The 26,029-nt window shown below is 44.3% G+C and overlaps 1 protein-coding gene across 1 annotated transcript in view; it reads right to left on the bottom strand.

The window, feature by feature from the left end:
* Window positions 1-2,088: 2,088 nt before the first annotated feature.
* LOC134936061 (zinc finger protein 182-like) overlaps window positions 2,089-26,029 on the bottom strand; it is a 45,730-nt gene continuing 21,789 nt past the window's right edge. The window contains exon 2 of the mRNA XM_063930970.1: window positions 2,089-4,055. Within this exon, the coding sequence (XP_063787040.1) occupies window positions 2,765-3,883 (1,119 nt within the window). The 5' untranslated portion in view covers window positions 3,884-4,055 and the 3' untranslated portion in view covers window positions 2,089-2,764. The remainder of the gene's footprint in view (window positions 4,056-26,029) is intronic.

Below are 26,029 nucleotides of genomic sequence, written 5' to 3'. Positions count from 1 at the left end.
ATACAGCTATAAACACATAGAGTCGCTATATAAGCAGCAAGATATGATGCCAATTTGGGTGGCAATATTATACAGCCAGTCCCCTGTGGTAAAACAGTGAAGTCCTTACTGTAATATTATAGGTAATACCACCTATTAACAGCAGTTCATAGTTATTGGTCCCTAGAGTCTCTTTATAATTTGGTCACACACCGGTAACAATAATTTAAATACTAAAAAAAAAGGCTGATATTCCTTCTTAAACTCTCAAAATACTCTTTTCCCCAAATTATACTTCTGTATCTATGGTCTGGTACCAGCTATATGCTCCACTTCTTTAGGCTGGTATATAGATGACAGTCAATTAGCTTTTTCACGATTGGTGACACGTTGTATCAATTTGATGCCAGCTGGGCTATCCCTTTGTGTAAATGCGTGTTCGGCTAGCAAGAAATACTACGCTTTGCTATCATGCAGCTGATATAAGGGAGTGCCCTGAATGTAGCCGAGACAATATTGCTGAGATGAGTGCTAATTATCCTTAGCGGTTATCCGGACTTAAATTCATAGAAGTGGCTAGGACACTAAAATATTCAGTAATTTACCGGCATAGGTAGTAGTGATAATGAAAGGGCTGGCGTGTTAATAAAAGTCCCTCCTGTTCGGAGGCACCAATCCTCCAGTTATCTAATGATGCTACTGCACTAGGTGATTGGAGTGAGTGTCTCCTCTCCTCCCCTCCAGCGTCACTGTAGCCTATGTATATACTCAGCTGCTTCTGGCCGCCGGGTCTGACCGCTCCCCCGGTTCCTCTGACGGCGGGGATTCGCTGCCTCCAGACGCCAGATTTCCCTCGTCCTCGGATATCCTCCCCCACTTCTCCGGCGTATCAGGTATGATTTGCGGCGGTTCTCGGCTGTCAAGTCAGCAGCCTCTCTCCAGTTCACCCAGCGCGTCTCTCTATTATTCCGCTCAGTCCTTCACTCTCTCCTCCGTCAGCCCTCTCTCTCGTTCTTTTTTTTCAGTTGACAGTTTATGCCTCGAGGCTTCCCCTCTCTTGGGGTCCTCGCGGGCATTGCGCAGGGGTCTCTGGAACTTTCTAGTATCATCTACACTGCATTTTATTTCTATAATTCATTACTTAATTTCACACACAGGGTTACAATAGTAAAAAGGATAATAATTAATCAAAGTTACAATAATGAAAACATGCAAGTAACAAGTTCTAGTCAGTTACAATAATAACAAGAACAAATTAGAACACTCAGCTCTTATCCCAGATATTATAAGATCTGTCCCAGATGATGGTCATCGATTAAGTAGTTTAAATAATGTAGTTCAGTCATTCTCTAGGGTCCCGCCTAATAACTTTGTCGCAAGTTACAAGCTGGAGGGGGTTTGTAGAAGTCTAGGTCCGCTGCAGCCAGACCTAGCTTCCATCAGAACTACTTGCTATGTGTAAGTCTCTAGGCTTTATAACCCTGCAAGGATACGCTAACATTGTCTTACCAGATATTACATTCAGGGTCTGTGACGCTGGGTGCAGTAGTCATTCAGGATAACATAATATGTTATTCTAGACAACTGTACCCTTTCCCCTACTTATGTACACAATACCCCAAACATCTTACTAGACAGTTTCCATCTGAGATACTGATAACAGGAACATATATTTATTATAATCAGCCACCCTAAAAGCTGTATACACTTCCCACTCACTATGTCTTTCACACTATGTCAAAGGTGAAAGAAAACTTGTAACTTAACGTGAGACTATATTTCTAACTGCTGCCTATATGTCTGCAAAGCACTAATCCTAATAAAAAGTATGTACAGTATATAAAGCAATGAGGTCATACATATACAAAATGGAGTTAAACATGGACAAAATGGCATCTAAACAGTGGTTAAAAATAACACCCCATACAATAACCCATACGGTGAAACAGAACAGCATACATTGTTCCTATAGAAATACCCAGTACTCATAGCCCTGCTGGTCAGAGAAGGAATCCCAGTACTGAGAGGAGCTGCTGGAACTCTCTACTAGTCCCAGCACCTGCATGAGCAGAACAGCTGTATATTACAGAGCTCAGTAATGGCAGTCCCACGGTCATTGGCTATTGTTATACTGCAGCTCTAGTTCCTAACACAGAGACCTTCCCAAGGGGAAAAGTACCTCCAGGTCCACTTGTCTGACCTCTCCTGTCTTTATCTAGAGCACAGGTTCTCAAACTCGGTCCTCAGGACCCCACACGGTGCATGTTTTGCAGGTCTTCTCACAGAATCACAAGTGGCATAATTAGCTCCACCTGTGGACCTTTTAAAATGTGTCAGTGAGTAATGAGTACACCTGTGCACTTGCTGGGTTACCTGCAAAACATGCACTGTGTGGGGTCCTGAGGACCGAGTTTGAGAACCACTGATCTAGAGTCATTTATATAAAACACTTGTCACATTCAGAAAATGAATATTGGTTCCATTGAATTCATACAGTTGTGATAAGTTACATTACTTATGATACACAAGCTGCATTCAGGCCCTCAGAGTGACTCCGCATGTGATTACTGAGTGTTTTCTTTCTAGTAAAACACTTGCTACATTTAGAACATGTAAATGGTTTCTCTCCTGTGTGACTCCTCTGATGTATAACAAGATATGACTTCTGGGGAAAACACTTGCTGCATTCAGAACATTCAAATGGTTTCTCTCCTGTGTGAATCCTCTGATGTATAACAAGATATGACTTCCTGGCAAAACATTTGCTGCATTCAGAACATATAAATTATTTTTCTCCTGTGTGACTCCTCTGATGTCTAATAAGAAATGACTTATGGGAAAAACACTTGCTACATTCAGAACATTTAAATGGTTTCTCTCCTGTGTGAATCATCTGATGTATAACAAGATATGACTTCCTGGCAAAACATTTGCTGCATTCAGAACATATAATTGGGTTTTCTCCTGTGTGACTCCTCTGATGTATAACAAGCTCTGACTTCAGGGAAAAACACTTGCTGCATTCAGAACATTCAAATGGTTTCTCTCCTGTGTGAACTCTCTGATGTATAACAAGCGGTGCCTTCTGGGAAAAACACTTGCTGCATTCAGAACATTCAAATGGTTTCTCTCCTGTGTGACTCATCTGATGTCTGATAAGATGTGATTTACGTGTGAAGCTTCTGTCACACTCAGAGCACAGATGTGGTTTCTCTCCTGTGTGACTCCTCTGATGTTTGGTAAGATGTGATTTACAGGTAAAGCTTCTGTCACACTCAGAGCACAGATGTGGTTTCTCTCCTGTGTGACTCCTCTGATGTATAACAAGATGTGACTTCTGGGAGAAACACTTGCTGCATTCAGAACAAATAAATGGTTTCTCTTCTGTGTGACTCCTCTGATGTATAAGAAGAAGTGACTTCTGGGAAAAACACTTGCTGCATTCAGAACATTCAAATGGTTTCTCTCCTGTGTGACTCCTCTGATGTATGATAAGTTTTGATTTATGTGTAAAGCTTCTGTCACACTCAGAGCACAGATGTGGTTTCTCTCCTGTGTGACTCCTCTGATGTATGAGAAGATATGACTTCTGGGAAAAACACTTGCTACATTCAGAACATTCAAATGGTTTCTCTCCTGTGTGACTCCTCTGATGTATGATAAGTTTTGATTTATGTGTAAAGCTTCTGTCACACTCAGAGCACAGATGTGGTTTCTCTCCTGTGTGACTCCTCTGATGTATGAGAAGATATGATTTACTTGTAAAGCTTCTGTCACACACAGAGCACAGATGTGGTTTCTCTCCTGTGTGACTCCTCTGATGTATGAGAAGCTGTGATTTATATGTAAAGCTACTGTCACACTCAGAACACAGATGTGGTCGCTCTCCTGTGAGACTCATCATGTAATGGATAAAAACTTCTATCCATAAAATGAAAATCGTTTCTTTGAACCATTCAGAAGCTTAAGAAGAAATTATATCTTTAGTTTTCTAGATCAGGGAACAAGGAGCCTTTCCAGGCTCTTTCCACAGCCTTGTCTTCTATTCTTAGTGGGACTCCAGTTCCTTAAGTTACCTGTAAAAAAATAGATAAATAAAAACTTTTATTTAATACTCTGAAGATCACCATTGTAATCAGCTGTAGTGTTATATAGTATAAGGAACATGAGGTATCTTTATGAATGTTGCCTAATTGCTGGACTCCCATTTCCAGTCAGATGTGCAGTACAGAGACCACATTCCTCCTGCCACAGATACAACATATAACAAATAAAATTATAATAATATGATGTTATCAAATTGGAATGAAATGACAGTTAGGCAGTATCCAATTAGCTGCAGTATATTGATAACTTATAGCAAATACAATCATTTGGTATCGTGTTAGTGGCGATAAGTTATTAATAAGTCTCCATAGGGTTTATCGTGTATTTCTCTTCACCATCTTTGAGCTGGTGGTAAGTAATGAAAAATCCCTAGTAAAAATGTTGCCATTTGGTTCTGAATCCCTGGTACATCCCTCTGAATGACTAATGAGGCACTTAGAAGTTTTTAATTATTTTTATTAGGTTTCCTCTTTTTTTAAAGTTCCCTAAAATCACCCAAATATATACTTATACCCATTTTTATGTACCCCAAATTTAATGAGAGCACTCATTTTGCTGAAAAAATAGCTTTATATAATTTTCTGAATTTTTAAAAAAAAAATGCATATAACAGAAATTTGACCTAATTTAATGACAGTAAATACTTTTATTATGGCCACTAATAGACGTCTACAATGTTTTCCTAAGTTAGTTTGATTTTTTTGGGGTACAGGCAGAATTCCTCACTTTCTCCAATGCCAGCTAGAATTATCACGCGTTTCCTATTATTGCCATTTTGGAATAGTATAGGTGTGATAAATGGGAGCGCGCAGGCTGCGAGAACACGATTTAGGAGGTGGGTGTGTGACACTCCATCAGAGCTGCCACGGACATTTAACTTATTTCTGCGCCCTTTTTCCCCCTCTACAAAATACAGCCTGGCTAAATGCTTTGAGACTTCAGCAAGGAAAGGGTTAAGAACATTTTCTATGTTATAGCTGTCATGCGCTTGGACAGTTAACAGCCGTGTGCCGAGTCTGTTGGCAGTTGGGCGGTGGCCATCTTAGGAGGAGGGGCAGAGTGAAACAGGACCTAGGAGCAGAAGGTGCTGAGCTGATTTGGTGGTGTACATGGTGACCAAAGGAGACTCCTTACCTGATCTTCAATAAATCACAGCCAGAACTTTGTAGCGCAGTAAGGAGCAATACTGTCTTAGTTACACAGACAGCTTAAAGGATTCAGGGGCAGATTTATTAAGCTCGGTGAAGTGATAAATTGGAAGGTGATAAAGGATCAGCCAGTCAGCTCCTAACTGTAATTTTTCAAACCTGGCTGTGACATGGTAGTTGGGAGCTGATTGGCTGGTACTTTATCACCTTCCACTTTATCACTTCACCAAGCTTAATAAATCTGCCCCTCAGTACTCAATATCACAGGGGCCTGCAGCTGATGTACTGCTCCCAGTCAGACAGTGTAAATGTAACAAATGAGTACAGTAACCTTTTTGGAGTACAGGTCAGTAACCCTGTTTCACCACCTATTCATTGCAAGCCCTTCCAGAGATAGAGAGACTGCTCATAACAGGGACAGAGACACCTTAGCTGCCTATATTGCATTTAAGGATGAGTCAGGATTAAGTGGCACAGTTGTAAACCTACTTATTGCCTGACACAGCCATGTGGATACCGCAGAGAGCCTCCTTTAAGAAAATAGCACCTACAGTACAATCAATTAATATTACATCCAGACTAGCAAAATAGACTCACAGTTGCCTAAAAATAGTGTGCTGCATCATATTAGAAGTTGCAAAGCTGCCTGGTTGGACAGAACCAGCTACACTTCATTTATTGTAATCCATCCATTGCTACCTTCATCCAAGACTTGTATTAACTATTCTCAGGATATAACTTTCCTAGAAAGGTGCACTATACTCAATGTAGCTAGCTACAAAACTAAAGGTTTTTACGGGGCCCCAATTATAAGAGTATTTTCAGGTGATTGCTTAAAACTGTATATTAGTGTGTAAGGATTGTCAAATGTGGATATTGTTTCTTGTGCTTTATTGTTCTTTGCATGAAAATGGTATGTGACTAGCATAGACATTGAGGTTAATCTAAATTGCCATTATATGAGATAATCTCATATTTCTACAGCTGAGAAAAACTTATAGCAGTGTTTCAGTAGAATAAAAATTCATATAGAGAAATTGTGTAATCAATGCCTGTGTGCAATATATCCTGAACTATACTGTAAGTTGCTGATGAAACTTATGCCTGTTAGAAGCTACAGACACTAGGTCCAGGTGAGGAACACCAGAAAAGATAAAGTAACACATTAAACCAGAGGGTTAGACTTCCTAATACTTACCTGTAAATTGTTGACTTCAGTGATACCTACGTTAGGGTGTCACTGGTGTGATAACATTAGCTGTGATCTCAGATTGTGTTTTCAAGGCTAATTGGATACCCCCCTTGGTAAGAACTCTGATCCCTCCCCCCAGTGTCAGAGATGCACAGGAGTGAGCGGACAGTGGGGAAGGGAGGAGAGGTGTGGAGAAAGGGTTTCATACAAAATCTATGTAATGATATTCTGACCTCCTGTAAAAAGCATAGATAGGTGATATATGCTACAAATCTGGCCATACCTCCCGTCAGCTGATGCACCAGAATGCTGCCACTTTCTCTGCACAAGTCATGGAAATGGGGATAATGTGACACACTACAATCATTCTGAGCAGCGTGTGTAGAGGAAACAGCAGAATTCCAGGATCTGTAACCTGAGCAACCAGGTTTGGTGCTTGTATTCACGACAAAGAAAATCAGAATTTTCTTATGTACTTTCCAGAAAATCTGTTTCTCATTGTCAAACTGGGGGACATGGCTTACACTGGGCATAGAGTTGGGCACTTGGAGAAATCAATTACTTAAACCCAATTGATGCTCTCCCCTATATACCCCTCCTACATCAAGTAGGACACCAGTTGTTTCACTAACAAAGCCCTAATGGAGACATCACATTCAAACTAAAAAAACAGAAACCAGAAACAAGACAACAACATATATTATAAGGGAGGGAAGGCAGTTTACCCAGATGGACTATGAGAAACAGTTGTAACAGTCATTACACAAAAACCCTACATCCAATCAGAGGGGCAACTGCTTACACAAATATACTGATTTCTCTACCTCCATTCAGGGGGCAACTGCATACACTAGGATTTCCCGCAGCGAGCCTATAAAGGGTGTGAATGCTTTTGGAATTACTGTGAGCAACACTCAACACCCAAAACGGGCATCCCAAGACACAAAAGGTATTGAGAATCTGTAAAATGTCATAAACGTGTGCAGGGAAGACCAGCTGGCTGCCTTGCTAAGCAGTCTGATCAATATAGATTGCTAAGGGGTGTATCCCATGCAGGAGATGAAATGGGCTCGCAGAACTAGAAGAACTGGAATGCTGAGAAGCCAGCAGGATAAGTTCCTGATTGAAATGAAACATAGAAACTAAGGGGGGAATTCAAAGTTGAATGTAGATGTAGTAAATTTAGCAATTCTACGATCATGTACTCTGACATGCGGGGGAAATGCCCAGCACAGGGCAAGTCTGCCGTGCATGTCAGGGTCAACCCACCCCACACAGGTATAAAAGCATCGCACAGCGGTGATGCTTATGTACCTGACTAGTAGCTCCCTGCCAGCATAGCTCCTGTGCAGTGACAGGGAGCTACCCACCACACTTTGGGTCGCAGCAGCTGCGTGGGACATCATGCAGCCACCACGGCCCGCCCCCCCAAATGGTCCGGACACGCCTACATTGTCCAGACCACACCCCACCAACTCAAGGAAAATAAGTGGTTTACAGAGTGCGCAACAAGATCCAGAAGTCTGCCCAGCAAAGATATAAAGAAGTTTCACCTACTGCAAAACATTTTCACAGTTCTAGGGTATAATATTCTCCACTAAGGCGCCTTCCAAATGTAACAAGTCATATTACTAATGCTTGTTCTCTTCAATCTTATACTTGTATTTCACAACCTATAAACCGTGTGTTTGTGTTCACCATCAGGTAAAAATATCAAATACCCAGAGGCAGAACTCTGGGAGACAATGGAGACATCTGCCGCCGGGCTCCTGCTCTGAAGGGGGGCACCTCTCCTCCCATTGTGTGACACCATTGAATCAAGTTAATTGATATCTGTCACCGTCTTTTCAGTGGTTGACTTCCTCACTGGTCCCTGCACTTTACAAATCACACCCTCTTTATTATACTGAATATACACATTTTACAAGTGTCATACCCCGGATTAGAAACCACACCCTATTCCACTGGAAGCAGACACCTTACTGATGAAGCTGTTTTCTCCTGTATAGGAAATATGAGAATTTTAACTATATGAAGATACTTCTCTGAAAATTACACGTAACTTCATATAGTTAGAATTCTCATGTTTCCTCTATAGGAGCAAATAGCTCCATCAGTAAAGTGTCTGCTGTCAGTGTAACACACACACATACACACATCTTTGTCTTAATATAGGAAATAGGGGGGCACCAATATTTATCTTGCCTCTGGGCAACTGGGACGAACTTACGCCACTGCAAATACCACATATGTAAAGAGAGAAAAAAACACAATAGTGTAGAAATCCTTTTCATAGAATATCCAATATATTTAACACATCTCACTCACAAAGTTCCCAGAAATATCAGGCATATCAAGGTATCTTTATGTTCAAGATTTCCTCAAATAGACTCCACAAGAAATCCAAAATGGACCCAGCTTTCTTTCTGCTTTCAACCTGTAGGATATGTGTCAGAGTTGCCTCTAATACACACACAGCAGAAAGAGAGACCGATCGTGCAATATTCCCTTATACAAATAGGTTTTTTATTTTTACATAAATGCACTCACATGGTAAAGTAGAATAACAAGCATACCATATGTCTTTATCCTGCAATTCCCAAGAGGACACCACACTGGATTGCTGGGATGGTAGTTTACAGGAAGGTAAGTACGAGTCCCAGTTACCCACAGCTCACCCGTCCAGGCAGTGTACAAACGGTGTGCAGGAATCCATCAGGATACAGAGGACATGATCCCGCTTAACGCATCTCGGATTTAACCTCTTTCAAAAGCGGATAGTGCCCATGTAGCAATAGACCTGTCAGGTTCCTGGTGCTCAGAACAAGGGAGATGTTATGAAGCGAGTCCAGAGCACCAGGACGGAATGCTGGATTTGGTGAAATGGAACGGGAATAGCCCCTGGCACCCTAACTCCGTTGTTTTACCCGTGTTGTCAATTAACGCCTGCATGACTATGGTTTCTTGGGCCCATGGCAGTCGCGTTTGAAGGGCGGATTAGGTCTGCCCAACTCCGATGCCCCCTCAGGTCTTACAGAGAGACAAAGCGTGAACTGAGACAGGGTAATAACAAGGGGACCTCTAACTGAAACAACCAAAGCCAGGGGCTACTGACTAGCCTAAAACTAAATGTATGTGCGGCTTGCCGCCAAAGGAAAAGAACAAAGGAAATGCTGTTCACACGCCGACACAATACTTTTGTGTACCGGCGGTGACAGCATAAGCAGAACCCTCTGCAAAACACCAGTGACAGATATAACCAAGGAATACAGCGGCCTAGGCCAACGGACATGGCAGAGCCGCTACTCATGGAACCGGTACAAATACTGGTAAACGGACAGGAACCCCCAATGCTGCCGACACAGACTCTCAGAACTGGAGGACAGGCAGAATCCCAAACGACAGACCGGTGGACACCGAGAAGCTAGAAACTCGACCAGGCACAGGCAAAGCCACAGGACTTCTGGACAGGAACGCTTCACGGCAGGACACGGGATCAGACACAGGAGCTGACACAGGAATCGACACAGGAACTGACACAGGAAGCAGCTAGACTGACACTGCTAGACAGGAGCTCAGGAACTGGCAGGAACAAGCTCAGAACTCAAGCACTCTGGAAGACTGGAAACCTAGAAATATCACCAGCGTCTGTGAATTGCACGGAGCCAGCATATAACAGAGAGGCCTAATTAATTATGTTGTGCAGCTGCCCTGTTGCATGACTCCAAACTGACAAGATGCAATTAGCAGACAGGTGAGGTCAACCACATGGAAACAGGCTGCAATTAGACAGACTCACCACTGACAGCAAACAATAATCTTCTAAACCACAGCAAAGGAAAATCCTGGCCTGCAAGAGAACTATAAACATAAAATAGGAATGAACCACTACCTGTGGTTCATAACAGTATCCTCTCCTTAAGGGTGAGCTCCGAGCACCCCATGACACCCACGGGGAACATAAGCAGAAGTATAACATAAAATACCTAACCGAAATGCAAAACAGGAATGAGCCACAACCGTGGCTCATAACAAGACCTCCCTTATATACCCCCACAATTCGTAAAAAAGAAAGTCAGCTGTGGAACAGTTTGTTAGAACATTCAAATCGTCGCTTTTCCGTTAACGTCACTTCTGGTCACATGGTCCGCGTCTTCCCAGGAACTCTCATCCAGCTCTCACACACTGCACTTCCTGCTCAAATGCTAATCGTAACTTCCGGTCATGTGGGTCGCTATATCAATGAATTTCCACCAAGTCGCTGTGTGTTGTAATACTTCTTTGCGGGTCAAGTGCGTTCCATATGGTCAGTCTCCATGACTTATATACATTTATCGACCACTTTCTGGAAGTCATCATAATTTATATTGTATAGCAGCAATTGAATATCTTAAGAGGCATATAAGAAAGATAAAAGATATAAAAAATAAATAACAATAAAAATATATAAAAATATATTCACCCCCTCCCACGAATGCCTCTGCCTGTCAATCAGGCAGATGCGATAGCATCTCACTGGGCTCCCGGGGTGTGCACGCGCAGTACGGCCATTGTGCATGCACACTCCACAAAGTAATTCAGACTGCGATTGCTGCCGCTGTAGCGATACAGTCTTAATTACCCCCAAATTCTACTGGAGAGTCCAAATTTAAGTCTTAAAGGGTAATATAACATGGTTGCATAGGAAAAAAAATCCTGGATAAAGGTCTGAAACTCCAAAATGGAGGCCAGTTTCCAGTGTAAGGGGATAAAATGGGCTGTGAATTGACACATAATGGATGACTAAGCCCCTCATCAAAGCCATCCTGATCTGGGGCTTAGAGACTCCGCTGTAGTCACACCAGATAGTGTACGTCTTCCACACTGAGTGATAGATCCCAGCCTATGTAGGCTTTCAAGCTCTAAGCATAGTCTAAATGATTGAACAAAAAAGACCACTTAATGATCATGGCTTCAAGTGTCATCCTATCAAAGCAGTGTGACTCAAACCAGGGTAAGGAAATTTTCCTAGGAGGGTGTATTCATAGAGGAAGATGCACAGGTGGTTCTGTTAGCAAAGACCTAAGAACCACCTAAATATAAATCATAGAATTTAAATATTTGACTCCTTAAAATAGCTGTTTGTGGGGGAATGGCCTAGCATGCTAAGCAAACGGACATGGACTCCAGGAGCTCCTGCTAGACCCAGACATACTACGGGTTTTATTCATTATTGGGGGCTCCCTCTACCACCACTGTCTCCTGATATCACCCCCCAGCTTGTGTGATAGAAGGGGATGAAGCTATGGAGCCGGAGGACTCTTATTAGGGTCCTTGCGGTATGTGGCCTTCCCTTCACAGTGCAGCTGGGGACTGCATTTAGCCCTATGTCCCAGATTCGGTGCTTGGCAGAGCGGAACACCCTCACCACGGAGATCGGGAGCAGTGGCGTCCACACTTGCAACGGGAGCTGCGGCAGTGCCTGTGACATCTCTCCCCGAGTCCCGGCAGCAGAAGTTGGTGCCCTCCGCGCTGGGCGGTGGCCACTCTGGATGGCTGGCGAGTTCTCCCTCCCGCCTGTCTGACACTTGGGGCTCAGAGAGCCTGCAACAAGCACAGCACTTCTACTCCTCCTGGGACCTACCCACAGCTGTGGCAGTATACTGAGCGGCACCAGCGGGTCAGGCAGCTCCCTCCATCACCCGGCGAATGCGACCTCCATCCATCCAGTGCTGATACCGGGGGCTAGAGTTTAGAGGAGACCCGGCCGTGAGCTCCAGGAGCAGAGCGCGGCCACAGTGGAACCCGTGGAATAGTCTGCAGACACCTGCCTCACCCATTTTGTAGTGGTCTCTCGCCCCGGGTCCCCCTGACATCACAGGACTATGATACAACCCTCTCTCTACACCCAGGACTGTCAGGTGAATTCTGTAGCAGCCATTTTACATTTACACCAGCATCATACAGTTGTCCTATCCTGCATAGTGCCAGTGCATTTATAGGGCAGCCTGCCGTTTATGCCATCTTCACACTCCTGCCTGGGCCTCCTATACATCTGTCCTCTGTGCCATAGCTCACTCCGCAATGAACTTCCTCCTATATAGCTTTGAAGTTGGAATCCCCTGCCCTCGCTGCTGTTTCTTCACCTTACCCATTGGGTCCTCTCTGTTGAGAAGTGGATGCCATTCACTCCTTGAAGTCATCTCCGCTGTTGCTCTGACAGGATGTAATCACCTTTAAAAATGTGCCCTCACCGTGTCTCCCTGCAATAATTTTAGCCAACACATCTACACACGTGGCATAGAAGCTATCTGCCGTTCTGAGGCCCCCACTGAACTCACCTTTCTACTAGTGTTATTTTTTCTTTTGACGGTACTACATTATGCCTCCAAAAAAGCATAAAGCCTCCAAATCAATTTCTCCAGTCGCCTTTTTTAAGCCTTCTCCTTATCGTAACACGTCTCAGGGGACTGGAGTCCCTGCCACAGAATCGGGCCCTTTGCCTAAGCCTTCCTCACCCATGACAGCCTTATCCTTGTTAGGATCTCCTGCTCTGTGCTGCCACGTCGCCATGGCAACCGGGAGGCAAGTGTTAGCGAAGTAACCTGAGCGCAGCTGATACTCCGGTCCGGGTTTTTACTGTGCAGTGGTTACAGGCTCTGTGCACGGCAGGGAATCCGGCGCTGGTTTTGTGCTCACAGTCTGTGAGGTCTGAGTGGGGCGTTGACAGCACCTGCTATATAAACCATCCTCTCAGGCTAGGCAAATGCTGCTGAATCTTTGTTTGTTAGTCAGTTCCAGAGAGTTAGCTAGTACGGTGTGACCCTGAATTTACTTGTTGCTTACTGCAGATAGGCCTTGGGATTCGGTACTTCATTCTGCCAATCCGGACCTAGCAGTAAGACTGGAGTCAGTTGTTTAACCTGCTCGGGTTCTTTTGCTATTCTGTGAACTCAGCAGGTTTGCGGCTGTACTCTCAGACCTGCTTGCTTAATCCTGCCTCACTGTGCAGGGCGTCCAGGTGTCAGTTTAGTGGCAGTAAACTGAACCTGTGCCCTGCAAATGGGGGTTAGGATTGTGGATACTCTCCTTGTGTCTATATTTCTATCTCTGACCAAGGAGTTTATTCCTACACCCGTTGGTAACCCTTTGGGGTTTTTCCTGTTGCTCTTAGCAACATCATTTCGGGTGCTCCACATGTTAAATCACTACATCTCGCTTCATTGTCCGCTCTATTCCATCTGAGCATTCCTGACACTAGGGAGACACCCAGTTCCTGAGCTTTTGGGCTTCTCCGTTCACTTTGTGTTTATTAGTTATTCCATCACCTTCTGTGTATGTTATGTTATACTGTCTGTGAGTTTGTTTGCTTCGCATCCCTCTCTGTTCATACACCAGTATACTCCTGTTAGCACTGGTGTGCGTAACCATCCTCACCTCATAACCCCCCCTCCTCGCCAAGTCTGGAGGACAGAGAAGCCTTAACGGTGGGCAACATGAAGCTTTTGTTACACCAGTTTAAAGACAAAGTGGCATGTGAATTTTGTACTTTTTTGCAGTCTTGCCAAAGCTCTATTGAGGATTTAGGCGAGAGGACCGGACACCTGGAAACAAAGATGGGTAAGGTAGTGGGATCTCATAATACCCTTATCGACTCTCATGATACCCTTGAGGGAGAAGTGGCAGCTTTGCGGGATAAAGTGGCAGATTTAGAAGACCGCTCATGCAGAAACAACCTCAAGCTCAGAGGGTTCCTGAATCCATCTCTGATAGCAGCCTACATGACTATAATATCGAGATCTTTAAGAAGCTGCTACCTTCCGCTACCTCATCGGATCTGATATTGGACCATATTCATAGGGTTCCGAAGGCCCACAGTGCTCCCGAAGGGTCGTTGAGGGATGTCTTAATGAGAGTCCATTTTTTCCACATTAAAGAATCCTTGCTCAAGGCAGCTAGACCTTCTTCTGACATGGTGGAAGCTTTTGGCCCGCTTCAACTTTTTGGAGACCTATCACAGTACACCCTCATCAAGAGACACTCTTTTCAGCCCGTCACCATGGACTTTGGAAAGCTAGTATCGTATATAGTTGGGGCTTTCCCACGCATTTACTAATTTCTTGAGAGAGCTCTACTATTGTCGTGTCTTCTTTGGAGGTCGTTATGAGACTTCTTCACAAATGGAATTTACATGGAGATCACAAGACCGGCTCTCCTGAGCCCCGACTTCAGCAGGACTGGTCTACGGTTGGGAAGTAGGGCCTAGCCTCTGATGTATCTTCCTTGCCAAGAACGGCCCTCACTGGGCTAGTGCTGTTTTTCATAAAGTCTTGCTACAAGAGTTTGTTACGAACAATGACTTAACTAATTACCATCATTGAGTTATTATCTGGCTATAATCATTTATTCACTGTTTAATGTTGCTTTTCAGATGCTGGATTTACGTACTATGTTTCATTTTTGTCTCCCTATTGCAATCACTGAGCTATTTTGTTAGTCCTAGGACTCAGTGACCTTTTCAAAACAGCATGTCTATGCAGACTTGACTTTATCTGTTCTTTAAGCAATGTGACCAAGTGGTTACCATTTTCTTATTTTCTGGTTATTTGCTTGTGAAGAGGTTGGCCACTAAACTCTCTACTTTGTAGTGTGAGGTGCTGGATGTTTTGGCGCCTTACTATGACTCTGTATCTTTACGGAATCCACTCTTTCTAGATTTTTCTATTTTTATCTTTTCTCCCCTTGTATGTTTCCCTCTTTTGTCTGGTCTCCCCTGTGTACATTGCTCTGATATGTCAGCGTGTTCAGGATACGGTAGTTTCTTTAACTGCACCTCTTGGTTCAAGCGGTCAGCCCGCTTCCCAGTAATTCAGTTATGGTTAAATTGGTGTCACTGAATGTTAAGGGATTGAATTCCCCGCAGAAACGTAAATTGGCTCTATCCTGCTTCTATAAAATGAAGGCAAATATTGTCGCTAATCAAGAAACTCACTTTAGGAAAAAAGACCCCCTAGATTTCATGATAATTGCTTCCCTACCTGTTACATGGCTAACGGCCCCACAAAAAAGGCAGACGTTGCGATACTAATTTCCCTAAGCTGTTCTTTCAACCTAGAATCCCAAATAGTAGACCCCGAAGGTCGGTACCTCATATTATTAGGACAACTCAAAAACACTATGGTCACCTTGGTCTCTCGCTATGCACCAAATTCGGATCAACTTTAGTTTTGCACGAAATTATTCTCCTTAATACAGAACCATGGTAAAGGGGCCATTATAATATTGGGAGATTTCAACTTGGTTGTTGACCCCTATATGGGTAGATCTCACCCCACTAGAAATACTTTAACTAGGACTAGGATCACCTCAGAAAAGAACTCTGGATTTCGCCATTTACTTGGAGAGTATGATCTCTATGATGCGTGGAGGACTAAACATCCTACGGTTAGGGACTATTCTTTTTACTCACATGTCCACTCCTCATACTCTAGAATTGACCTCGTCTTGACTGGTAAGGAGTCGTTATCGACGATTAGGAAAATAACCATATTGCAGACGACCTGGTCCGACCACTCCCCACTATTCGTAGTATGGGACCCAGGAGCTTGTAAAGTATCTCCAGGTCCCTGGAGGCTAGGGAATTTCTTACTAAGTCATCCAGAAGCCTTTCTTGCCATACAACATTCTATACAGATATATCTAGATACTAACAAGCCGGAGGATACCTCGATCTTTAATAACTGGTCCTCCTTTAAAGCGGTAGTACGGGGGTCAGCCATTCAGGCAGCTTCACAGCTTAAACATTCTCAAAATGCTGAACGATTGTTGGCTGAAAGTGAAGCTGCCAAACTTGAAATGACGCAAAAGGCTAATCCACAAAATAGAAATGTTTTTAAGCTTTTGCTTGCCGCTAGGGAGAAGGTGAATGTTTTCTCTCTTCGGGACGTGCAACGCAATTTTGCATGACTGTACCAAAGATTTTATGTATTTGGAAATAAGGCGGGTTGACTTTTGGCCCAGAAATTACGAGGTAGGTGAGCTAAGGCCAGAATTCATTAAATTTGTTCCTCTACGGCAGTGTTTCCCAACCTCGGTCCTCAAGGCACACTAACAGTCCTGGTTTTTGTGAAGGCCAGGCTTGAACACAGGTGACTTTATTAGTACCTCAGTTATTTTGATTTAATAATCTGTGCTGAAGTCTGGATATCACTAAAACGTGCACTGTTGGTGTGTCTTGAGGACCGCGGTTGGGAATGCTTGCACTACAGGCTCCAGAGTATGTGACCCTTAGGATATAGCAAACACCTTTGCAGAGTATTACTCCCAACTTTACAATTTATAGTTGGATCCGGCTACTCCTCAGGCCATGGAGGCTTAAATCCAGTCCTTTTTGAATAAACTTTCCCTCCCGATGCTGGACTCCGTGGCCTGCCTGTCACTCAGCTCCCCTTGGACTATAACTGAACTAGATGCAGCTATTGGTGATCTCCTGCGAGATAAAGCACCTGGCCTGATGGATTTCCATCCAATTTCTATAAAACTTATAAAGCGGATTTGGCACCAGAGCTGTTGACCATCTTTAATGAGGCATCCGATGTTGGGACGTTCCCGAGGGAGATGCTTGAAGCACAAATAGTTGCTATCCATAAACCAGGTAAACCTCCCACATCTGTCCAAAATTACCATCCTATAGCTCTGTTAAACACAGACAAAGCTTTTTGCAAAGCTTATCGCTAATCGCCTCTGTCCCTTATTACCTTCCCACATAGCTGATCAGGTTGGTTTTGTCCCAGGCAGGCAGGCCCCAGACAATACTCTGAAAATTTACAACGTCATGGAGTATTGTAATGCTCATAAAACGCCCCTATTGATCCTTTCATTGGATGCCGAAAAGGCATTCGACAGACTCCATTGGGGTTATCGGAGATCTGTTCTACGTAAATTTGGAATCTTTGGGAGGTTTTTGGACTCTATTTTTGCCTTGTACTCCACTCCTTCTGCAAGGGTGTTTGTTAATGGGTGTCTGTCGGGTAGGTTTGATATAATGAATGGCACTAGACAGGATTGTCCCTAGTCACCCCTCATTTTCGCTCTAGCTATCGAGCCCCTGGCCGAGACCATTAGAACTGATGCGGCAGTTACAGGTCCCGAGATAGGAGGATTGAGTCACAAGATCAACCTTTTCGCAGATGACATCTTGCTCTGTTTGACCCTCCCTGACTCCTCCCTTCCCCGCCCTCCATACTGTACTGGATATATATTCCAGAATATCTTACTATAAATTAAATACTTCCACAATGGAAGCTCTACCGCTCCATACCCCGCCACATGCACTGGCGTTACTCAAGGACAGATACAGATATGCTTGGCAAGTGAGATCTTTTAAGTATTTGGGTATTCTTCTTTCACTAGACACGGATTTGTATGATTGCAATTATGCACCTTTGAAAAATTAATTAAAGAATGGTCCCTCCATGAAATCTCTTGGCTAGGGCATATTTCTGCAACTAAGATGGTATTGCTACCTAAACTCCTCTACTTGTTTCGGCCTATCCCCCAAAGCTTCCCCAAACCTCGCAGTGTCAGATCTAATAAAATCATGTCTTGCTTTATTTGGAAGGGGTCTAAACCCCGCATAGCTAGGCAGGTTTTGACTTTACCCAAGAATTTTGGTGGTGTAGCCTACCCTGGCTTGGAGGCATACCACTCCACCTGTCCTCTAGACCAGGCTAGGGACTGGTTTGCTATGCACCTCCCCCTAAACCTTGGGTACTTATTGAATTATTTTTTTTGAGATTGATTAACATAATAGATCTCTTCCTGCTGCCTATCCACGGCGTTCTAAAATGGCAAGGCCCTGGAGAAGCAGTTAGATGTACTTTAAAGCTCTGGCATTTAGTGGTAACGTCTGACCCCACTATTTCGCTGCCAGCAGCTGATCTTTCTGTTAGAACTATTGCCTGTACTATTCCCAATCTCACGCTGGACGCTTGGATAGATGCTGGAATTGTGAATTTGAAGGATCTCTGCTCTGAAGCAGGTTTAGTACCTTTCTCTCGCCTACAATCCCATTTTGATATACCGAAACAGGATTTCTTTAAGTACTTACAAATACGGCACTGGCTCCATTCTTGTATTAGTAAGTTTGGAAGTCCCTCTCCCCTCCCTGCTCCTTTATATTCTAGGTTGTCTTCCCCTGGACATAGGGGTGGGATGTCTAGATGGTATCAGTACATTGTCCTTCTGACTAAAACCAGTAAGATACCTTCGCAGATTAAATGGGAAAGAGACCTCTCTATAGTTCTCCGAGAGGAGGAGTGGGACACCATTTCCTTAATGTGTTTCAAAATTTCTACCAACATTCCGAAATGTTTTATAAATTATGCCACAGGGCGTTCTTCCCTCCACAGCAGCTTCATAGTACTTAGCCCTCGATATCCCAACTCTGCTGGAGAAATTGTGGACATGTGGGCACTATCTTACACATTTTGGGGGAAACTTGATCCTGGGGCCACTGTGGATAGAAGTGTTCTCTCTTTTGCGGGAAGTGCTGGGTGTGGAGGTGCCATTGGACCCAGTGTTTGCCTTATTTCACTATTCAACATATACCCTACTGAGCTGCGATAGGAATGTTGCTGGTCACATCTTACTATCCACTAAGGCAACAATAGGTCAATTGTGGAAATCGCAGTCAATACCCACCATCCAGACTATCATTAATAATACCCACAAGCATTTCTTATTCGAAACAGCAGGGGGGGGTGTACTATGAACACCATGAATATCAGGGTTCTAGCACCCGGGAACATAAAATTGCCCTTTATGCCAATGAGGTTTTAATTTCCATCTCTAATCCCCTGACATATCTCCTGAAATATATTTAATGAACTTCATCTATTTGGCTCCTACTCTAAATTCAAATCAACCCTGATAAAACCAATGTTTCACATTTATTTTTCTCTCTCTGTTTACAAAGAAATTTCTTGCCCTTAGTTTCCAATTTACCTGGCAGTCCTCCCAATTTCACTATTTAGGCATTTTTGTTATTAAACACGGTTCTGCTCTTTCTAAAGCTAATTACATCCCATTCCATCCTGGAATAAACCATTTATTTCCTGGACTTTTCACATAGTGGCCATTAAAATAAACCTTCTCCCCTTTCTGCTTTACTTATTTCAGATGAACCTTTGCCTCCCTGCAGTACCTGGATAGCTCTTTTATATGGGCTGGTAAGTGACTATGGCTTAGGATGTCTGTACTTCAGCATCCCACCCTTGGTGGGGCCTAGGAGCCCACTATCATCCTATTAGCCTCTCTCTGATGATTTGGCAGAGATGTACAGATGTAGCCATGCTCATCGTTGCTGCTGCTGCCCCATACATGAGTCCTAGTCACGCCATACAAATAGCGTAGGTTGGCAAAGTAAGGCATGATAAGGAACAAGAGGATCCACTGCATGCAATACACAGTTTCACCACTGGGTGGCCATTGTTCCACTAATGAAAACTACAGTACAGTGCTGAATAGCAGCAGATGGACATGGCACTACAGAATACTGAACACTGTAGCAAGCCCTGACAAGCGGGCCAGTGCACATTAAATGTAGTAGTTCTGTTTGAATACATAAGTACTGCAGGTTGGAGTATGAAATCACCAGAACAGCAGGCACCCAGTGACAACATGCCATACAACTGAAAGTTCCCCTGGTGTGCTGTATAAAATATGAACACAGAAAAATTATAATGAGCAACATCACTGTCACTGCAGGTGTCAATCACCTATCTCCAAGGCTCTCTTGGCATAGTGGTGTTGCTGGTGGTTTCCATGCCCGTGAGCTATGGTCCAATTCCCACAAAGGACACACTTGTATTGTATATCTGTGTAAAAATTAGCATCCACAGGTTTTTAAAAATTTTTAAAAAAAAGTTCTGTCATACTTTGTATGCAGAGTCAGACATGTGCACAGTCAAAATTAGGAAAAAACTGGAGGCGCTACTTTTTTTCACAAATATACAAGTGTGACTTTGCAAATTACAAGAGTCTTATATTTATGAGACTGAGTTTACTGTACTTCATCCCATGCCTCCCCATTGCTCTAATAGGCAGCCTCCTACACCCCCAATCCCACCCCGTGAGTCTTGTGAGTCATGGACTTGTTGCACATGCCTCCTCTCCTTCAGATGTGCGGGGGCTTCCGGTAGCTGTGAATGGGGGAGGTGCGGGTAATGCTTCTTCTCCTGGAAGTAGCTAAGCTTCTTACATTTGTTGGTGCTCCCTGCAGCAGGCAGTGAAGGCTCCTGTGCCCGGACCAGGCACAACTCCCCCCGTCGGCGAGTCTCTCTGCTGCCCAGAGCCAGATAAAGAGGGGTGCCTAGGGGGTACGTACTCCGGGACCCACAGTTTTAGGGGGCTCCCCGGCTGGAGCAGCTTTGTAGCTCTCCACGTCCTGCCATAAACTGCAGCAGCATTGTGCTACAGTCAGCAGACGCTGCTGTGTGCTGGCTGCTCTGTGGTGTTGCAGGGAGACTTCTTCTGCTTGTGCGGGTGTGTAGTGGGAAGCGATCACACTAATCACTCCACCCTCTGGATTTACCCATAGCTGAGGGGCCAAAATCTCATAAAAAAATACAGATCCCCGTAATTTGCATAACGGTGCGTGGCCACGCATCCCACGATTAGGCCATGCCCCCGAACCCACAGCTGCCACAGCAATGAGTTAGGGATCCCCTGTTTCAAGTGCCCTGGGCCCCCCAAAATCATAATCCGGCCCTGCTGCAGCCGAGTGAGGTCCAGGTAACACACAGCAGCCAAAGGGCAGAGCCTCCCATTGGATGTAACCTGTGTGGGAGGGCATTTCTTGCCCAATCAACTGTGGCCTGGGTGTGTTAGACCTGCTGCTAACCCAATGAGAGCTCCTAGCTATGCCCAGCATTAGGAAATGAGTCACAGATCTGGGCAAATATATAGGAGACACACACACACACACACACATATATATATATATATATATATATATATATAATTATTTTTTTTAAATGAAGTACAATAGAGCGCCTAATGGTGTTTAAATATTCTGAAACTATAAGATTTCAATGTAACCAATTCACCATGTGAAAAGTGCAAAGTACAAATTGAAAAAGGATCAACTTAGCTTCCTTGGGAAACAGCTTCAGTCTGATGACACTTTTAGAACATGTAAAACAGAAATAGAAACCAACATAGTGTGTACTGTTTAAATAGTAGACAATGCTCCACACTTTAGGGACCTTGCTGGTAGCATACGTACAAGATAAATAAATCCCCTTGATAAAGTTCTATGCTACAGGACGAAACACGTCGGGACTGGGACTTATGACTCGCCCATGACTTCTTTGAATGGACAGATAAGCCGTTGTAATTTATTTATCTTGTACGTATGCTACCAGCATTTGCTTCAGGACATTTTAACATATCAACAGGATTGGGCTGCTGCTCACCTTGTGATTCCAATTGTCATCGGCATTGTGGCCATGTCGGGATTTCGGCACTGGGAATCCGACTGTTGGCATCCTGACCACATCCCAGTATATATACTCACAGTATAGAGAGAGAGAGAAAGCCTCTATTTGTTTCCACCAAACTTGTGATGTATGCATATTTATTATATATTTGTGTATATGGATGGTCGGTGACCAAATGCCTGTCCCGTCTCCAGACATAATCCTGCGCTTTACACTGTTCTCAATAACCAGCATTACAGAACCACCACAGCCTTGGGAAACACTGAGGACTGGTTGCTGCTGGTATAGATAAATAAGAAGTATATGGAATGGATGCAGACACACAGGGGATTGGGTGGTGGACACATTGCTGCTGGTGATGGAGCTGTATAGTTACTGGAAGCCCACACACAGCTGAAGGAGAGGACGTATGTGCACAAGTCTCACCGGGAACACGTATCCCCAGGGTGCTGCATCTCAGAACAATGGATGATGAGCCCAGCAGGGTGGAGAGCAGAAGGAGCTTGGATAAGTGGCCACGTGAGAGGTGCAGGTGGCTCATGGTGGGTGCAGAGACGGAGACAAGATTGTCTCTGAAAAACAGAGCTAAATGAGCAGAGACAGCTAGATGCTGTACTCCGGTCCTTATTTAGTAGTAGTGGCTGTGTGTGGGGGCTCTCTATTACCCCTTTCACACCGCACATAAAACTCTGTATCGACCTGACATCTTGCCGGGTTGGTGTGCGGTGTGCAAGGGCCATGGTCGAATTCCCAGGTTACCTGAACCGGAAATTCAACCCAGGAATAAAGCAGTGTTTTCCTGGGTTGAATGCTTTATTCCTGGGTTGAATACAGGGTCAGTGGCAGCGTGAACGGGTTCCCGGGTTGATGCGACCCAGGACTTGTTCACTATAATGGGGAGAGTTGGTGCGGAGATGAGCTCATCTCTCGTGGCTACCTCCGCCACTATGGCAACCGACCTGGCAATTTGCAGGGTCAGTAACCCTGCTCTTAGGGTTCAATGCTGTATCCCACACGGGAAGGACCCATTTCCAATTCCCGGGCGGAATCCGGCATTGTCAGTATGAAAGGGGTATATGTGTGGGGGGGGCCCAGGATGACCGCCCCTGTCGCCCCACCCTTAATCCAGCCCTTTGGTCATGGGTGCACTGATGTGCAAGGAGAGCAAAGACTAGACCATCTGGTCCTGTGGCATAAATTGTTGAATAAGGTAATACTGGCTATGATAGAAAAGTGTAAGTACACACAGGGCATCACAGCTTGATGTGTATGGGGCTGTGGGGCTGCATAGCCGCACACCGGTCAGAGTGCCCATGCTGATCTCTGGCCACCATCGACCAGCAATGGAAGATGTCCTGGTCTGATGAATCACATTTTCTTTTAAATGATGTGGATGGCTGTGTGCATGTGCTTCATTACCCTGGGGAAGGGTTGGCACCAGAATGCACTATGGGAAGAAGAAGAAAAGCTGGCAGAGGCAGTGTGATGCTCTGGGCAATGTTCTGCGGACAAACCTTGTGTCCTGCCATTCATGCAGATGTTACTTTGACTCGTACCAACTACCTAGACATTGTTGCAGACCAAGTACACCCATTCATGGTAATGGTATTCTCTGATGGCAGTGGCATCTTCACGGAGGATAATGCACCCTGCCGCACTGCAAAAATGTTCAGGAATGGTTTGAGGAACGTGACAGAGGAGTTCAAGGTGTCAACTTGGCCTCAGATTTCCCCAGCTCTCAATCCAATTGAGGTCTGTGGAATGGGCATTTAAAAAAAGAAAAAAAAGTCTGACCCATGGAGGTCTGACCTCTATATACTGTGTATGTATAATGTGTACAGTGTTATTATACAGCAGGGACACTGCCCTAGGTTATACACATGATACGCAGAGCCGGTCACATGCACATGCGGGGTACGCGGCTGAGTAAGATGCCACACTGAGGTGAGCACCAGGTAGCGGGAACCCTTCTCCGATGCCAAAGACGGAACCCTTTCAGCTGCGGTGGAGCCCGGTGGGTGGTGGTGAGCCTGGGTAAGTAGCACTGCTGGGGGAAAATGTGTTTCTGGTGCTTGGGGCATATCTGTATCTGGCACTGGGGGCATACGAGTATTTGGCACTGGGGACATATGTGTATCTGGCACTGTGGGGGCATATGCGTATCTGGCACTGTGGGGGCATATGTATATATAGCACTGCTGGGGGCATATGTATATCCGTCACTGGCAACGCTCATGTATATCTTGCACTGTAGACTGGAGTAAAATTGTCTGGCCTGTCCCTTTTTTGTGAGACCACACGCCTTTTTGTAGCCCTTTGAGAATTTTACTCTTCAAAGGGCCCCAAAAATTGTGTTTGCTCACTAAAAAAAAATAATAGGGTTGGGCCGACTCTGATAATACATTATGGACTATACCAATAACATCTATCTTTATATATACACTGTATATGTATAATGTGAACAGTGTTATTATACAGCAAGGACTCTGCCCTAGGTTATACACCAGAAATGCTAGGGACGATATACCAATAACATCTCTCTCTCTATATACTGTATATGTATAATGTGAAGTGTTATTATACAGGAGGTATGATGTCCTAGGTCAGCGGTTGCAACCCATCGCTCGCGAGTGACAGGTAGCTGACAGCTGCAATCTGGGTAACTTGAACCCTGCTGGTTGCTGCCCCTACCTTACTACGAGGAGAAGTGTGCAAAACCCTCATCCCCACTGCCTCGGAGGAGACAGACGCTACAGGTCATACTTGACCTCTAGTGTCTGACAAGCAGCACAGCGCTATAGCTACCCAGAAGTGCCGGGAGCACTCAGCACTGGCATCAACATGAGAGGATGCAGCTTTCTACAAAGCTGCATCTTCCATGGCACCCAGAGCATTACACCCCTGGCAACAAGCATTACACCCCTGCAATGACCATTACACCCAGAGCATTCACCCCCCTGGCAATGAACACAACACCCAGAGCATGAAACCCCTGGCAACATCCTTTACACCAATGGCAACAAGCATGGAACCCAGAGCATGAAACTCCTGCCGACAAGCATGGAACCCAGAGCATGAAACCCCTGGCAATGAATATGGAGCCCCTGGAAATGAGCAGGAGACCCCAGACAATGAGCAATTTAAAAGTCATTTGTAGCCTTACTGTGAGGCATAATGTGTAATGGGGAGTACAGTGTGTGACATGATGTACCACGGGCATTGCAGTGTGGTGTAATGTGTAATGGGCATTACCGTGTGTAGTATAATGTATTACGGGCATTACAGTGTGTGGCGTAATGCGTCATGGGTATTGTGGTGAGTGGCATAATGTGTGAGGGGCATTGTGGTGTGTGGCATATTGTGTGAGGGGCATTGCGGTGTGTGGCATATTGTGTGAGGGGCATTGCGGTGTGTGGCATATTGTGTGAGGGGCATTACTATGAGGAGGAGAAATAATAAATAATATAAAAGGACTTTTTTTTTCTTGTGGTGGCCAATGTCTGGGGGTGCAGGTTGCAGAACTGGGGTATAAAGTAGTCTTTTCCTACAATGGCACGCCCCTTACAGTGAGGCCACAAAACCTTTTTAGAGTGCACGTGCCTATGGCATGCGCTAATTCTTTACTTTTCATATGGCAATGGGAGGTGTCATCAGAAATGTTTTTGGCAGGGGGTAATAAAATGTATAGCTACACCACTGCACACAAGTCGGATCTCAACACTGAGAGAATCCCAGCAACCATTCAAGAATAGCATTTATTTCAAAAACATTACTAGCTTTTCAGGAGGTTTTATTTTTCGTAAGTAGCTCGCACCCCAATTAAGGTTGGTGACCACTGCCCTAGGTTATACACATGATACACTAGGGACTATATACTAAAAATATCTATCTTTATATATATTGTATATGTATAATGCCAAAAATACACAAATATGTGGGCGCTCCAAAAAGATATATTTGCAACAGCTGCTGGTTTTGTAAATACAAATTTTATTTATATTATTCCCTGGTAATTACTATAAAACCTAGATCCTATATATATCACAGTATAAAAACAATCATCAAATTAATAAAACATTTAAAAAGACTATTGTCCAAGCGCTCAGAACTTGCTGACAATCCTG

Source organism: Pseudophryne corroboree, chromosome 6 (assembly GCF_028390025.1).
Source record: "Pseudophryne corroboree isolate aPseCor3 chromosome 6, aPseCor3.hap2, whole genome shotgun sequence".
Taxonomy (NCBI): Eukaryota; Metazoa; Chordata; class Amphibia; order Anura; family Myobatrachidae; genus Pseudophryne; species Pseudophryne corroboree.
This window is presented reverse-complemented; position numbering and strand designations above follow the sequence as displayed.